This window comes from Centruroides sculpturatus, unplaced genomic scaffold (assembly GCF_000671375.1).
Source record: "Centruroides sculpturatus isolate CEXI.00-Female unplaced genomic scaffold, Cexi_2.0 scaffold914, whole genome shotgun sequence".
In the NCBI taxonomy this organism is placed as follows: domain Eukaryota; kingdom Metazoa; phylum Arthropoda; class Arachnida; order Scorpiones; family Buthidae; genus Centruroides; species Centruroides sculpturatus.
In genome coordinates this window covers 44,221-62,364 of record NW_019385339.1, presented here as the reverse complement: position 1 = coordinate 62,364, position 18,144 = coordinate 44,221, and the positions used below count along the sequence as shown (strand labels likewise).

At 29.8% G+C, this 18,144-nt stretch overlaps 1 protein-coding gene across 1 annotated transcript in view; it reads left to right on the top strand.

Annotated features, from left to right (window-relative positions):
• Nucleotides 1–15,060, top strand: part of LOC111637841 — a 22,216-nt gene extending 7,156 nt beyond the window's left edge. Inside the window, exons 4-23 of the mRNA XM_023383421.1 lie at nt 3,345–3,444; nt 3,545–3,646; nt 3,760–3,864; nt 3,939–4,052; nt 4,131–4,224; nt 4,302–4,504; nt 4,578–4,662; nt 5,255–5,383; nt 11,013–11,058; nt 11,243–11,371; nt 11,462–11,534; nt 11,612–11,748; nt 11,872–11,974; nt 12,051–12,152; nt 12,239–12,343; nt 13,672–13,785; nt 14,258–14,351; nt 14,425–14,627; nt 14,696–14,780; nt 14,851–15,060. Coding sequence (XP_023239189.1) covers nt 3,345–3,444; nt 3,545–3,646; nt 3,760–3,864; nt 3,939–4,052; nt 4,131–4,224; nt 4,302–4,504; nt 4,578–4,662; nt 5,255–5,383; nt 11,013–11,058; nt 11,243–11,371; nt 11,462–11,534; nt 11,612–11,748; nt 11,872–11,974; nt 12,051–12,152; nt 12,239–12,343; nt 13,672–13,785; nt 14,258–14,351; nt 14,425–14,627; nt 14,696–14,780; nt 14,851–15,035 — 2,308 coding nt within the window. The 3' untranslated portion in view covers nt 15,036–15,060. The remainder of the gene's footprint in view (nt 1–3,344; nt 3,445–3,544; nt 3,647–3,759; nt 3,865–3,938; nt 4,053–4,130; nt 4,225–4,301; nt 4,505–4,577; nt 4,663–5,254; nt 5,384–11,012; nt 11,059–11,242; nt 11,372–11,461; nt 11,535–11,611; nt 11,749–11,871; nt 11,975–12,050; nt 12,153–12,238; nt 12,344–13,671; nt 13,786–14,257; nt 14,352–14,424; nt 14,628–14,695; nt 14,781–14,850) is intronic.
• Nucleotides 15,061–18,144: the final 3,084 nt, after the last annotated feature.

Below are 18,144 nucleotides of genomic sequence, written 5' to 3'. Positions count from 1 at the left end.
TCTTATTATTATTATAGTGAATATTTTTAATTATTGTTTAAAGATGACCGTCGCAACACGTGCAGCATCAGCTATTAAAAAGTTTTACGGAACGAAATTTGAACCCGGTAGCATAAGTACGTTGTTGTGTAAGTATTGGTGTTTTTGATCCGGAAATTTCCGTCCCCAAACGTCAAACGCTTTGAAAATGTGCCTAGGATTTTGTTGGCACTGCGAAAGGAATCAAAACATCTAACAAATATAATAGCAGAAAATCTAAACACGCTTTCAGGAAATTGGGGTTTTAGCTTCAGCCAGGCAGTGGAGAAGAAGAAAAGACAAACTTTTGGACAGATCTTGACCAAGTTATAATGTGTGTTCTTATAAACAAGAGATTAATCTACGATGGCGATTTAAATGGTCATGTTAGGAGGAGGAAGAATGCGGAAAGAAGAATTCTTGGAAGGTGGAATATGAGAGAAAAGAATGGAGAGGGAGAAAGACTAGTCGATCTAGGAGAAAGACTAGTCGAAAGACTAGGTGATTTGGCCACGTAGAGCGAAGAAGTGATAATTATATTGGAAAGAAAATCGGAAAACTGGTAGTAAAAGGAAAGAGAAAAAGAGGAAGACCAAAGATGTGTTGGAAAGATAAGGTGGAAGAAGACTTGAACCAGAGGGGACTTAAGAGAGAAGAAACCCTTGATAGGAAGAAATGGAAAAAAAAAACATATTAGAGCCCATATAAACATGGAAACGCTGACCTCATATAAACATGGGAAAAGGCGAAGCTAAAGAAGAAAAATAGAATATATATATAATATTATATTATACTGCATTTGTAGGCGTTTTTATGCATGAAATACAGCTAAAAAGGTAAAAAAAAACAAAAGGTTTTGTTTCGGGGGTCGGAGACGGATTAATCAATTTTATATTGTGGGAAAATTTGTTTCGGTTTTAGAGCAAATCGGTTTACGAACAACTTTTAAGAACGAATTAAGTTGTTCGAAACCCGAGATTTGACTGAATTGATTTCCTAAACTTTTATTTATTTTTTATTCTTTGATGATGATTGCAGTTATAATCGTCCTAATAACAATTATTTAAAATTCAAACGTTGACGTCTATCTAAACGAAAAATAAGATTGTTGTACGGATGATTCGACAGAATATTCATCTTGTATGTTTTGTATATTTCGGAGTATTTTCCTCAGTGCACAGTACTAAATGGAATCAATAAAAAATAAACGCATCAAATTCATTTAAAAAAAATCAAATTTCTTGAAACAGTATGATATGATTTATTACGGGCATATATTAAAAACGGTTATCGTAAACATTTTAAAACGTAATTATGTTATATTATTTTACGTAATCATGATGACAAAAATTTTGTATTTTAATATAAATACGAACTTATAGATCTGTTATAAGTTTATGCTCTAGAATATTATAATGCAGAAGAAACCGATTACACTGGTATTAATAGTATTAGTTTTTTCCTTTGCTGTTGGAATTAACAGCGATGATAGCAATAACGATGATGATGGTCCTCCAAAAAGATATGATGGGTAAACTATATAATTTGTTTTCTTATCTCTCATTTTATAACATATTAATATAACCAATAACTTATTGCTAGATATTCTGTACTTCGTGTCACACCATACAATGAAAAAACTCTGAGATTCCTTCAAGATCTTTATAATGAAGAAAAAGTAAAATCATTTTTTCTCAAGTAACTTAATCTAGTTTAAAGTTTAATATAATTTTCATAAAAACTGTTTTAATTTTAGGTAGATTTTTGGACTCAGCCCAGAATGGTACGAAAACCAGTAGATTTAATGATTCCTCCTAACAAATTTCAAGAGTTTAATCAAAGTTTCATTGCAAATAAAGTTGATTTTTCTCTTCTTACTAATGATGTACAGAGGTGAGAAAGGAATAATTTTAATTATTAATCGACTACTTTAAGTTTAAGATATAATGTAATTAATATAATATTAATGATAATTTTAAAAAAATTCAATTTAACAATTATAAAAAGACAAATTCAGTGATAATACTGGTTTAATATATACTGGGTCACTTACTAAGTCGTGGCAACATTTTCTTCTGCGGAATCCCATGCCACGATCCAATGTACAGCTGTATTTCCCTTTTCCAATGTACAGCTGTGACATTGAGATGTATTGTTTGTTACACAATGACACTGCTAGATGGTGCGGAGCTCAAAGTCACTTGGTCGAAAAGACCGTCGTTCAGTGTGGATGTGAGTCTGGAACAGAGAAATGCGAAACACGAGAAAATGTCATGCACAGCTCGTAGAAGCTATCGGTGAGCATGCTCTCCCGTTGTAAGAACTGTTGTAAAATTTCGAACGTGGAAGAGTAGCAATTACCGACATATCAGTACGAGGCATGACAATTACCATTGACATGCCTCGTACTGAACGCACTAAGACTGTTCGTATTAATATAGCTTGTACTGTCATCATCCAATGTTTAAGAGAACAACAGACGATGGTCTCTGCAGGAGTTGGAGACATAAACAAGTATTGACCAAGCAACTATGCATCAATATTATAAGGTATAGGGCCTATGCAATAAATGAAATGACAAGTTCCCGAATAACACATTATTTGTAGAGTACATTATGTCTTTTCATATGTGTGTATTGAAATGTTTATGTAACAATTCATTTGCCTGCACAAAAATTGTTGCCATGACTTAGTAAGTGACCTTCGTATGTGTGTATATACTAGTATATATATATTAATTACAGATTAATCGACGAAGAGAATAAATTCTTAAACAGCCCTGAACCAGAACATCAGGAAAGATCCTTACTTGACTTTTTTAGAAAATATCACAATTCCGAAGAAGTAAGTAAGTTAATAACACTATAAAATCGTACACAATGAAAATTTTGATTTTGTTTGTTTTTTATCTTATTTAAGATTTATGAATATTTGAGTACACTGACGCATGAATTTCATTCAATAATGAAAGTCGTAACTTTGGGAACAACTTACAACAAAAGGCAACTGAAACTGGTTAAAGTAAAGTTATCAGATAGACTACTAGACTTACTCTTAACGTTTATAAAAGCTTAATAATATAAAAATGATAATGTGGTTTTATAATTTACATATTTTTCAAAATGTCTAATTGTAGTTATCGTCTGATCCACGCGCGAATAAACCAATTATTTGGATTGATGCTGGTATACACGCAAGAGAATGGATTGCACCANACAAAATAAGCAGGAAAAGTGATGATAAAATAGAAACTTATAAGACTTAATACATTAAATATAAATAATGTGTATGTGTTAATAAGCACATTGATAATTTATTAATTATAGATTGATCGATGAAGAGAATGAATTCTTAAACAAATCCGAATCATTTGTTTCGAAAAGATCCTTACTTAGTTTTTTTGATAAATATCATAAATCGAAAGACGTAAGTAATGAGTATTAAATCATAGACATTTGATAATATATCTGATTACTTCAGTAAGAATAGGGTATATTTACTTCATAAAAATGATTAATGTTTTTAGATTTATAAATATTTACATGACATTGCACGTGAATTTGGTTCAAAAATACAAATCGAAACTTTGTGTAAGACTTATCGCAAAAAGAAGCTGAAACTAATCAAAGTAAGTAATTAAATGGTCATATAAATTAAATTTGTGAAAAGTATTGTTTATACGTTTAATATGAAGATTAAATACGGTTTATAAAGATGAAGATCAAATGCTTTTCTCTCTAGTTAACTTCTAATCCTCGTGCGAACAAACCAATTATTTGGATTGATGCTGGAATACACGCAAGAGAGTGGATTGCACCTTCCACAGCTATATATTTCATATATAAAGTTTATATCATATTTAATTTATATTTTAATATATTTCTAATTAAATAAAATAATGTCTTAAATTTTTAAATTAGATTTTAAGTGGATATGGATTAGATGACGATGCAACAAAGTTGTTAGATGCTTACGATTGGTATATAATGCCCCTCGTTAATCCAGACGGATATGATTACACATTCAAATATAACGTAAGTATTAGCAATGAAAAATTAGACTTTGGATATATTACCAGCGTTAAGATCTACTCTTTTTTTGGAAAATTTTAGCGTTTATGGAGAAAGAATCGTTCTCGGAGCCAGGTGCATTCAGGAGGAGTTGATCTAAACCGAAATTTTCCATTCGAATGGAAAGGAATTTTAAGTAAGAAAGTTTTGTGTCATTTTTTAAAAATATTTATTGAGCATACTAAGAGTAATACGATTAACATTCGTATATAGCCAAACAATCAGCCATTTTTCCAGATTCAGATGAATATATTGGACCAAGTTCAATGTCAGAATTAGAAACTCAAGCTGTAGTAAAGACTTTATCGGAAGTTAAAAATAGAGTAAAATTTTATATGAGTTTTCATTCTTATGGACAATATATACTCTTACCTTGGGGCTATAAATTAACAGTTACTAAAGATCATTTTGAACTTGTAAGTTATTAATAGATTTTTAATAACTGTTCTTATTATTATTATAGTGAATATTTTTAATTATTGTTTAAAGATGACCGTCGCAACACGTGCAGCATCAGCTATTAAAAAGTTTTACGGAACGAAATTTGAACCCGGTAGCATAAGTACGTTGTTGTGTAAGTATTGGTGTTTTTGATCCGGAAATTTCCGTCCCCAAACGTCAAACGCTTTGAAAATGTGCCTAGGATTTTGTTGGCACTGCGAAAGGAATCAAAACATCTAACAAATATAATAGCAGAAAATCTAAACACGCTTTCAGGAAATTGGGGTTTTAGGTTATGTTGTTATTTTCCTATTTAAAATAACAGCAAATAGGATTCCGGTTATTCTTTCCGCGCAGAACATATGATTTTTAAGAATACATTACTGACGTTAAAAGGTGAATGACTGTACAATATTATTCTTATATGATCAAATATAACTAAACCAAGTACAGCAAACACAGGTACAAGCAATAGATATGTTTACGTGTTATGTTTTCTATTATACTCTCACTCCTATCGTCCTCATTATGCACCTCGTTAGTTAACACATTTAGTTTGCATTTGATAAGTTCTCTTTTATATATTTTTGTTATATGTAATTAATCATAAATATTATATTTTTGCTATTTTTTATATTTTTTTAATGTAAATACTGTAATTTTAACCATTAAATTATATATTGAGTCAAAGTTTTATTATTTTGTTAAAAATAATTTTATTCCAGATCCTGCTACGGGAAGTACTGTAGATTGGGCATATGCAGATCTTGGAGTAAAGTACTCATACGCTATAGAATTGAGAGATAAAGGAATGGAAAGGTTTCAGTTAAGCACAGGACAAATAATTCCTGTGGGTGAAGAAATATGGGGAGGAATTCTTTCAATAATTTCTGATATTTCGTCATGAAAGTCATGTGTTTTTGTGTACCACTTGCCGGATAACAAATGAACACCGGGTTGGCAATAAAATTTAGTTTTCTGGATTTTATTTATTTGTCTAACACCTAAATAGGAGTCAATTTTCCGTAGAAATTTTTACTGTGAACACTCTCTAGAAAATTGACTTTGCGTTGGTTGCTTTAGTCCATCAAATCAAGACTAAAACACATGGACGATCTGTCAGTGCGGGTGCTTCTCAGGAGGCCTGTCTATGGGAAACTGGTCCCCATTTAGCCTACGTATTAGACACTTAAGAAAACCCGGAAAATTTTACTCGACCATTGTTTAGGCACGGACCCTAGACCAATTACCAGTCTTCAGAGGTTTTATCTGCTCGGCCACTGGTGGGCTTTATTAATAAGTGAGTTCAATATGAATTTGTTTAATGAATATTTCTTGTTTTAATTAAAAAATTAACATGAAGAAGGATAGAAAGTTCAGATGGCCAAAGCAATTTACATGCCACTTTATAACTTTGAAAGAACCGAGTTCCAGTCCAGATTTAAAAGTGTTCGGAGGTAATCTATTACACATACTCATCCCCCCATTACCCGCTCGCGTGCATTGTGAGTCCGTCCTACAATTGACATAAGAAAAGGCCCTCTTATTATTTGGGGTCTAATTCTGTATACGCATTTATTAATTACTAAATTATAATTAATCAAAAATATTGACTTCCCAAAAACTGATTTATTGATATTAAGCTAAACGATCGCCGTAATTAATCGGACTATTAACATGCTATAATTAATTGCTTGGGGTCTGGATGGCGTAACTGGCGAGCACATTGCACAGTAAGTGGAGGTTGAGGGTTCAAATCCCAACTAGTTCTTTTCTTCTGGAATGTTCTAAATTATTTAATAAATTATTAAATTATTATAATTATTAATTTAGATAAGAGATGGTGCCTAATGTCTACCTCTAGTATCAAATTACTTGTGCTATAATTAATAATTAGAAACTGTTAATATCTCAATTAATTATGGCAATCATTTGGCTTATAATTATACATGTTTTGTTTATGTAAATAAAGTAAAAACAAAAAAAAATAACAGTAATATATCACATCTACCCATTCTTAGATATGTACAAATAGAATGTTTTTATGATGAAAGCTATAGTTAAGAATTAAAATGTCAAAGAAAAAATTATTTGAACAGACATAAATGTTGTTTTATTTGTAATTGAAATTAATTATGCTGTTAAAAAGTTTTAATTGAAACAGCAATTATTGATGNAATAAAATTAGAAAACATTCAACAAAATTTAATTAAAAGTATTATTTAAAAAGCTGAAAAAAAGCGAGTTTCTCTCCTCTCAAACAAAAGTCCAGATAACACTGCACAACAATGAAAGTGTTTCGGGCTCAAAATTAGCGTATTCTTATGTATTTCCATCTGTTAAATTCAAAAATCACCATAAAAATGATCGTTTAGCTCTTGCTTTGGAGATACATTAACATGTCCTTTTTTAGGGTCTACATTTTATTTTGGGAAAAATTTATTTTTTGGGAGTTGTCACACCTTCCAACTGGCATAGCACAACGTTATCCATATGTTTGTAGATTATAAACATAATAAATGTATCTATGACTCTGAGTTTAATGTTGCTTCTGTTTTTCTTTTTACAGAATTCCTGGTTTTGGAGTGTAATACTGATTATACCAAAATGCCACGAAAATGTGTAAATTTAGTGAACAATTTTTGTGATATTTGTGGTGAAATAATATTTTCGTCACAGAAACGCAATCTGACGCCTCTTGTGAAGACTGCCTATCACCATTATTTTGGTATGAAGGTAGGGGACCAGGATAAGTCATGGGCTCCACATACATAGTATGTTGCAATTCTTGTTCAGTTATACTACGAGAATGGCTGAAAAATAAAAAACGATCTATGGCTTTTGCTGTGCGGGAGCCTACAAACCATAAAGATGACTGCTATTTCTGCTTGACTCCTCCTATAAAGGCAGGATTGTCAATAAATAAAAAAGGAACAGTTCAATATCCAAATCTTCCACCTGCTATTTGACCTATTCCACATTCAGATAGTTTACCAGTTCCTACTCCATCCCAACATTATGAGCTTGAAGTAGAAAATAAAGAAAGTGTGGGAGAAGAAGAACCTAACAAGCCTTCCACATTCCATGACCCTGATTTTGAGGCAAAAGATGATACACCACACAGACTGAGTCAAGCGGAATCGAGTGATCTCATTTGAGACCTAGACCTGTCAAAGAATAAGGCGGAACTTCTAGGGTCAAGACTACAGCAATGGAATCTTCTCCAATGTGATGTCATGGTCTCACAGTACAGAGAACGTCAGAAAGATCTACCTCCTTCTTTTGAGAAGAAAAACAATCTGGTTGTTTGCTGCGACGTTAATAACTTGATGAAATGTTTGAACCATGATCTAAGTGAAAGCTTAGTTTGAAAGTTGTATTACTTCACAACGGCAACCGTCTTCCTTCTATTCCTGTTGGTCACGCTGTTCACATGGCGGAGACTTATGCAAACATGACAGCCCTCCTCGACTCAATCAAATATGCTGAACAAAAGTGGAAAATCTGTGGCGATCTAAAAGTCATCGATGTAGTCTTAGGAACTGGGGTACACTAAATACTGTTGCTTTTTATGTATGTGGAACAGTAGGGATAGGAAATCACATTACATTCAAGCGGACTGGCCTGCAAGAAATCTTGACTCTACCGAGAAAAATGTCGTTGCCGAGCCTCTCGTCGACCCAAAAGATGTTCTTCTTTCACTCCTTCATATCAAGCTGGGTTTAATGAAGACTTTTGTCAAAGGTATGAACCAGGAAGGACAGGCATTTAAGTACTTAAGAGATAAGAGACAAATTTCCTACATTAAGTGATGCAAAGGTTAAGGAAGGTACTTTTGTTGGGCCACAAATTCGACAACTTGTAAAGAATCCCGCGTTTGACCGAGTTTTGGAGGGAAAAGAAAAGGAAGCTTGGGAAGCCTTAAAGGGAGTTATTCGTGGATTCTTAGGCAACAAAAGAGATGATAACTACACTCAGTTGGTGACAGTACTTCTGGAAAAATACATTCAACTCGGATGCAACATGTCCCTTAAGTTAAAATCCATTTTCTCCACTCCCACGTAGACTTTTTTCCTCCTAGTTGTGAAGCTGTCAGTGATGAACATGGAGAAAGATTCCACCAGGATATTTCTGTTCCAAAGATATCAGAGCCGTTGGAATGAAGTAATGCTTGCGAATTACTGCTGTTCTGTGTGTAGGGATGCACCGGAACTCACTTACAAGAGGCAAGCCAAAAGAATAAAGTCACCACATGATTCTCTTCACATCGAACCACCTACCAGGGTTCGATGTGAATTTTGAATCAATTTAGAACTCTTAGAACTCACAAAAGCACTTTCAACGTTGTCAGCATATGTAATTAAAATGTTTCTTTTCTCTTAAGCCGTTAAAATCACATACTGCCACCTATTGTATATCACAGAAACTAGAGCTAATGAAAATTTTTCTTTGTCATATTCGATTTTCTCACCCCAAAATTAGTAAGATTTNAGACGTAATGCAGGCCCATTTTATGATAAATAAATCGCGTATTTGAAACACCCAATTTATTTATTTGAATTTGATTACGTATAATCTTTGATTTTTTTTCTTTAATCTTACTTTGAAGTCTACATATTTTGACAGGAAAAATAAATTCAGACAAGTGCAAAATTATATTAAAATATACAATTTTTGAGATGGTTCAGTATTCGTAGTCGTTTCTATAAACACAAGGATAGAATGAATCTATTTATAGATAACGTTATTCGGAGTAGTAATTCCCGAGGGGGTTCGGGTTAAGAAGTAAAATAAACAACTGCAGGAGGTAACACATGGTCAGGCCAACTGTAAAGAACAAAGAAAGTACTCTTAGAATTATTTCCGAATTAAGAAAGTCTGTTTGTAAAGTTCTCCACTGTGGATAGTTTAAGTAAGTTTATTAAGTTTATTTTTGTAAATATGCATTTGATTGGCATGTGTAATATCAATAATTTACGTAGTTTTTACATTTAATTAATTATTAGTGTCTAGTTTATAATTTCTCTTCTGTACGCTTTCTTGATATATCTTTCCTATATAAATATATTGCATTATATATAATTTTATAGATTTTATTAAATATTTTGTAATAAATATGATTTAAACAAAAAATAAAAATAAAAAAAAAACACTTTCAGTATTTAACAAATAATTATTTTATAAATTCGTAATTTTAATATTAATATTGAATTTATTAAAAATAAGAAACAAATACAGTATTCTAATTTAATCTCACAATTTTCTTTTGAAGAAATATGCGCCTATTATAAAATAACATACAGGTATACCTCGTACAACACGGCGGTATCTCGATACTCGAACAATTCGGTATTCGAATACAAATTCACCATGCACCATCTCGATTAGTGCTTTAAATACACTCGATTAAAAAGTTCTAACTAAAACAACCATATACGAGATCACTAAAGCATTATATAATGATGTACTGTACAATATGCTCTCGATTTTACGAACAAAAAATTTCCTCCTACGGAAAAAATTTATAATCTTTTTTGTTTATTATACGCGAATACAGCACGCTAAAAGAGTGGGTAAATTGTTAAATGTATATTATAACAATATTTTATTCATACTTATACATTTTAGTAAGTCCTAATACGTTTTAAATTCATTATAGATATAGTGTATGTTTTATAAAATAGGTTACATTCGGTTTAATTAACGAACTTTGGCCACAGCGGATACCCCTTCTTCAATTACTATACTACATAGTACTATATAGGACTATTATATAATATACAATATATCATGTATATGTACAACAGTTCTCATACATAATTTTAAAAAGGCATCTTCCCAAATTTATTTGAAAGCGAAACGTTATGTAAAATTTTTAATACATATTTTACTTTCTTTGCTGTTATATATAACAGAAGGATAGTATGGCGATCGGTCAAACAATGATCCTTCCTCCAAGATTTTTACTTTTTTTTGGATTCAGGGGACCTCCAAACATCGAGAAATGCAAAAGATGCAGAGTTTTTTCCAGTATGTATGTATGAATGTGTGTGGAGGGTACGATTTTGTTCACACTCACTCTTTGAAGCTTAATAACTCCTGTGCTTTTTGTCCAAAATTTCTAAAATTTTATAAAGAGTTTTGTGTATTAGGGGGATTGATCTATTAAGTTTTGGTAATTACAGGTCGAGGGGTGGGAAGATAAAGGGAGGGTCGTGTGTATCTCCAGTAGGGTCGGACATAATGACGATTTTACTCGTTATTAGTATTTACAATTTTTATAAAACCCACCCCTATCCTCAAAATTAAGCTTTTTGCCATTTTATAATAGTTAAAAATATAAAAAATTTTAAAAATAAAATATGATAACAGATGGTGCCACAAACTGTTGCCGGGAAAATTAAGCAACTCTTTACTGGACTTTTTTTTTTTTATATTTTCAGAGTTTTATTGACCATTCTCAAACTTTCACAAGCCTCTGAGGGGTCAATATCGACCCGTGGGAAACCCTAATACAGGCCTACAGAAAGTTAATATAACAAAGTTTGCTTTTAAATCTTAATACATTAAATAATGTAAGATGTAATTTTTAACAGGAGATATTTTCATTTTAAATATTAATTTTTAGGAAATAAATTACAATTAGTAAATTATTGTCAATTAGTTTTTATACATTTTATTATATGTTTTAAAATCGTAATTTATTTTCACAGATTCTATTTCACGATGAATCGAAAGTATATATTTATAATAATACTTTTCCTGTCTGCTGTTGCTGATGAAACTCTCTACGATGATGAGGATGAGGATGATGATGACAGTTTCCCAGACAGATATGATGGGTAAATTAGTTTCTTATTGTAATTTTTTTTAATTATCTAAGAAGCTAAAAGCTTAAAAGCTGCTTTTAAATTAGAAACTATAATTATTAGATATTCTGTCCTTCGTATTATACCTTCGACAGTACAAAATCTTGAATTAATTCGAGATATTGATGACGATGAAGTAAGTTAAAACGTATTTATATTAATTTTTTGTTACGTTGAAGTCTCACTAAACTTGTCTGTTTTATATTCTAACAGTTAGATTTTTGGACAGAACCAGGATTGATAAATAAGTCAATCGACGTGATGGTTCCCCCACAAAAATTACAAATAATTAAAGACACTTTAATTCAAAATAATATTGAATTTTTCATTCTCATACACGATGTACAAAGGTAACTTTAACGGTGTTTTGATTGCATCTTTCTTTATAAATGATGCTTTTAATAATAAATCACGATAAAAATGTAAATTTTGAATACGTTTAAGACATTTGAAATTCAATATATTTTTTTCAGAATGGTGGAAAAAGAGCGTGAAGAATTAAACAATTCTGAAACCTCATCCCGTCGAAAAAGATCTTTAATTTCGTTCTTTGATAAGTATCGAACTTCGGTACAAGTAAATGATGATGAAATATTAAGTGTTAAAGTATAAATATTAAGAATTAATTGGTTAATTATTTTAAATTTGACAGATTTATGAATTTCTGGATGAATTGAGAAGTCATTATAGTGAACTGATGAAAATAAACGATGTTGGCGTTACTTATCGTAACAGAACATTAAAACTGATACAAGAAAGAAAATTATATATTATATATTCAGGCTTTTTAAAAGCTAATCATAAGATTCTTTTTTATTATATTTTAATTTTTAATTTTAGGTTAAAGCCATGCCTAGATTAAGAAAACCAATCATTTGGATCGATGGAGGTATACACGCTAGAGAATGGATAACACCTGCGACTGCTATCTACTTTATTTACAAAGTAAAAAAAAAAAAACTTTTTACTAATTTAATTATAACTTTCCAGGCAACAACATTATATTCAGCTGTACAAAAATGCTAAAATGTTCATTTGCAAATTATTTAATACATTTATAAAATAAATGGTAGAAATGACATAAAAATTTAAAGTCTACAATCCGTTTGTTACTTCAGTTTTATTGCTGAAAAAGTATTAATAGTTTTAGGCTCCTCCTAACAATAAATTTTAGTATTAGTTGACTTTAGATTATGTACTTTTGTCTCTTTTATATCCGAAATTTATTTTACAATAAAGTAGACTAATAAAAAACTAAATAAGCACAAAATAAATATAGTAAATTATATTTATAAAAACTTTTACGAAATATTACAATTATTATTACATAGTATTATAAAATATTTTTACGAAATTAATAAAATAAATTATATTTATTTTGTGACCGAACAAATTGATCCTGGACTTCGATTGAATTTCACGAATAAATAAATACATATAAAATTTAAATCAAACTAAAATAATTCAAACAAAATGAATTTAAATAATAGTTTTAATTAGCAATAGAATTTTAAAGGTACATAAATCAAATTATCTATTATAAAACATAATTATTTTCAAATATTCTCCGACGAAATTAATTGTCCATCTCACTTCTTTGCACACTTCTTTGATGAATTTTTCTTTAGCAGTTAATACAATTTCTATGCGTTTTTTCCATTCTATCTTATATTCGAATGCACTCCAAATATTATGCAGATATTCCCAAACACTTTCTATTATTTTATTCTGGAAGAAAGATCGAAACATTTTTAATATACTTCCATCTTTGTTCCCGCTTAGGATAGTTTGTAACCTGAATTTTCGGATTCATCTCAAAGATCTTCCTTACATTTATAATATTAATGTTTTCTTTATTGAACGTCCAAACAATGAAAATCAATTGTTACAATTAATTAAGATTATTGGAAATTACCCGTAAGATACGACTTCCATCCGACTTTCATACTCCAAATTTTGTGATTGCTTTCAAATTATGAATATTTTTAATACATTTTCATCGTATTGTTTGTTATTATTATAGCAAATGTATTTTGTGTCTTAATATTATTATATTTTTGTGAAAAATTAATCATTTTTACATAGGTAAAAAGCGTTTGATTGATAAACTTTGGAAAACTTTGAGAACTATATCGTGTTGAGTTTTTGTTAGAACTGTGAATTAATTTAAATTAAAGTACAATTAATGAATTGTTATAATTGAATATATTATTTTGTTAAATTTTAAATTATATAAATAATAACTAGTAAAAAAAAAAAATATGATTTCATAGCTTTTAACAGAATATGGAACTAATAAACATATAACTCATTTAATGAAATCTTATGATTGGTATATTATGCCTCTCGTCAATCCTGATGGTTACGATTACACCTTTAGAAAGAAGGTAAGTGTTAATTTTTCGTATTGATTCTAATAAGAAAAATTATGAAATAAATAGAATAATGCTTTGATCTATATTAGTAGTGGCTAATATAAATAAATAAGTGCTTAAATAATGTCAAGAATATAAAATAAAGCTAATATAAATTTATATTGAATTGTTCAAACATATATTACAGTAGACCCTCCCCTACAACACTGTAGATAATTCCGTGTTATATGAATTCCATGTTGTACGAGTCACTTAGATTTTACAAATACGTGTGCCGGGCTGTGAGCGGCTCACGTATTTGTAAAATCTAAGTGACTCGTACAACATGGAATTCATATAACACAGAATTATTTACAGTATTATAGGGGGGTCTACTATATATTTTTCTTGTGTCTTTTAGTGTATATCGGCCACCGATATATAAGCATTAGTTTCATGTAAAATGTAACTTAAATTTGTTGTTAATATTAATTTATTTATTTAGCGATTTTGGCGAAAGAATCGTTCTAAAAGTCCATTACATAAGAAAGGAGTAGATCTGAATCGAAATTTTCCATACGAATGGAACAATAGCTTAAGTATTATATTATAAATTTGATTGATTAATATATAAAAATAATTATTTTATTAAGAAAAAGTTCCATAATTTAGCACGGCCGAATGCACGGAAACCGAAATCACTTGATTATATAGGACCTTTTCCAATGTCAGAGATAGAAACTCAGGCGATATTTAACAGTTTAAGAAACATAAATTCAAGAGTGAAACTCTTCTTATCTTTACATTCTTATGGGCAATATATTATCTTTCCGTGGGGTTGTAAGACAGAAAACATTAAAGATTATGATGGCCTTGTAAGTTTTTTTTTTTTAAATTTAATTCTAATAATCGCTTTTTATGTATATGCTAAATATAATTATAGAAAAATATGGGCGAACACGCTGCTGAAGGAATTGAGGAGCTTTACGGAACAGAATATAAAACTAATAGTTTAATAAAAATTGTGTGTAAGTGTTAATTAGAATATTGTTAATAAGCTTATTACATTTTATAGAGTATATATTTGTATTTTTTTAGATCCTGCTCCCGGAAATTCAATCGATTGGGCATACGGCCATTTTGGCATTAAACATTCTTTTGTGTTCGAACTGAGAGATAAAGGAAAACGTGGATTTCAATTAAACAAGAAATATATTATACCTGTCGGAGAAGAAACCTGGAAAGGTGTTCAATCTCTTGCTTATGATATTTTACAAGAGTAAAAAATTTATAGAAAATAAAAAATGGCATGTAAATAAATATATCGTTTTAATTATTCAAGAGTAAAAATTATAAAGATGTTAGATAACGAATAGACATAAAGATAAGCGAGAAATAAAAATGAATTTAGTTTTGATCAAAGAAATGTTATAAAGTTAGAGGGCATCTCATATAGAGACAAATAGAAATTCTACGATATACAGACTATCTTTTCCAATAACACAATCAATAAATAAGTCGAAATACTTACGTTTTGTATGTGATATTCTCCTTTAAAGTTCGATAGGAGTGGATAAAAAATTGTTGACGAAAATGAAACTCACTGTAACTTGCTTATGGAGTACCTTTAGACTTGCTCTTATATATTTGATATGTGCTCGATTGCTCAGTAGTTCAAGTGTTCGGCCCGCACTTTTCCACACCTGTTTCATTGTCATACGTATTGTGCATTTCATGTTCGATATCATCACAAAGTTCTTCGGGCGCAAAGTTCTTCGGGTATTTTATGTGCAAAATTCAGAAAAATAGACAATAATAATCTTCATTAACCATTTGATCATTTAATTTTTTTGCCATGATGAATGTAACTTTGGCAATTTACCATTTGCAACAAAACTCTGTAAACATGTTTAATGTAACAGAGAATTATGAAAATGAATATTTACACGTAATGTTTCTGTAGTAGAAATAGAAATCTCACTAACGTATGCATATTGTAATATTCTATAGCAATAGTTTCAAATATGGAGTGAATAAATCACGGAATACAAACACCTTTTGTATAGATGCGACCTTCTACTAGACATCTTTTCTGAGAGATAAATTTTTCTTTTATTAGATTCCATCTATTTTCATTGAAAATTAAGTTTTTAAAATAAAAATATACTATTTAGACTTGTAATTATTATTATTATTATTTTTATTTTTGTATTGAGAAGCCTAACTTAGATTTAAACAAACATATTTATTTATAGATGGATGTAGATAAATTTTTATCTTTAAGCACTTCAGTCGTAACCAAAGCTAAGTTAAAATACAAGAGTGTGAGAAAATGGGATATTTTTGAACCATTTTCTGCGTTTCTTTTATGCTATTTAACTTGTACAAATTCTTTTATTTGTAAGAATAGTAAAGTTACAATAATACCTTAAATATCATTATTATTTAGATGGCATTATTGTTTAAATACTGAAATTTAAGAATAATCATTATGAGTATGTTATATGTTTGAACTATGCTGAGTCTAAAAGTACACTGAACTACTTTTTATCACCTAACTACAGATTTCTGACGTTTACAATACGTATTTTGCGCAAAGGCACGACAAACTACACTATATTATAAACGGTTTACGATGTAATTGCGAAGAAATTATCATTTGTTGTTATTCCATATATATAGAATTCTCCTTATAACAAGCATTTCGAGAACAAAATTCAGATTACAACACATTGTAATGCTAGAAAATTATATTGTTAGATTGATTGACGAAGAACGTAAAGAATTAGATGAATGTGACAAATATACGCGTCAAAAAAGAACCATAAAATCATTTTTCATTAGTTATAGTCCATATAACGAAGTAAGGAATGAAATATTTTATTATTTTAATTAAAATATTTTAATGATATTAATTATTTCAGATTTACAAATTTTTCGATCATTTATTCNAGATGATAATATAAAAATAAAAATAATTAAATTTTGAATTTCAAATCATCCGTAAAATTGAAACAGAGGGCTACAAAAAAAAAAAAAAAAATTAAAGATTCATAATTAAATTAACTTCTAGATGGCGCCACCATATTTGAAAATATACAGTACAACCCTATACAGAAGTACTGTATTTTAATTAGCAAATTATTTAAAATCATAAATTATGTTACTGCATAGTGCGAGTATTATTATTATTATTATTATACTACAATAATAATTGTTCGTTATCTACATCATGTATTAACAGATAAAATACAATAAGTAATGTTAATTAATTAAACTAAAATTATTATAGAATTATTATAAAATTCTATAATAAATCTAAACGTAATTTATTTAAAAAGTAGTTGAAGAACGTAAAGAATTAGATGAATGTGACAAATATACGCGTCAAAAAAGAACCATAAAATCATTTTTCATTAGTTATAGTCCATATAACGAAGTAAGGAATGAAATATTTTATTATTTTAATTAAAATATTTTAATGATATTAATTATTTCAGATTTACAAATTTTTCGATCATTTATTCAATTGCCAAATTAAAGCGGATTAGCAATAGTAGAGTCAAGTTTCGATTTCAGTATCCTTTTTTTTTTTTACTTTTAGTGTGTTATACTGGAAAAGAGGAAAGATAAAACCTTGTCTCTGAATAAATATTTACTCTTTTATCCACTGATTCCTTTAAGTAGTAAAAAAAAACTGGCCCTATAAATTTGAAGTTTTTAGTGAATCAACATTACTCCACTAGAATTACATGTTGAATCCTTTATTTTGTGCAGCAGACTCTCGATTATGCGGGATTTCTTAACCTATATCGGATTAACAGGGATTCTAAAAATGTTCATGGATGAGTCATTCATTCATAACAAATAACTTTATGGCTTATTAGCTTTAGAGGAGGAAGGGAAGGAGAATGATACACTTTGTTTGTGTCTAAGTTTTCGTTCTTCTTTTTAAGTTTCTTTGAAAATTTAACTGTTTTATTTATTGAATACAGGTTTTATATGGTACCGAATTAACCGAAATTGTGAGGCTCTGGACAGGTCCGAACCCTCACTAAAATTCGCGTTAAAATAATTGTTTTAGAGAAAATAATATATTAGTTAGAAATAGATTTTTATTTTATGAAAACGCGACGCTAACTTTTAAACAATAGAAGAATGTAAGTCCGTCGACCATTTCCGGTTGGAGATCAAATTAAACTTCGATTTTGACCTCTCCCGCGTCCCCGAAAGATTTCGAATTGTTATCAGGTGACGAGGAGAGACCAATCGGAAAGGGGAATCTGAGAGAAAACGGATAAAAACCCGGAAATTCGAGGACGCGAGGGCTTCTTCTCCCGAAAGTTCCAAGTGACGGACCTGTTGTTGTGTTTGTGTCTCGCACCCATCTTC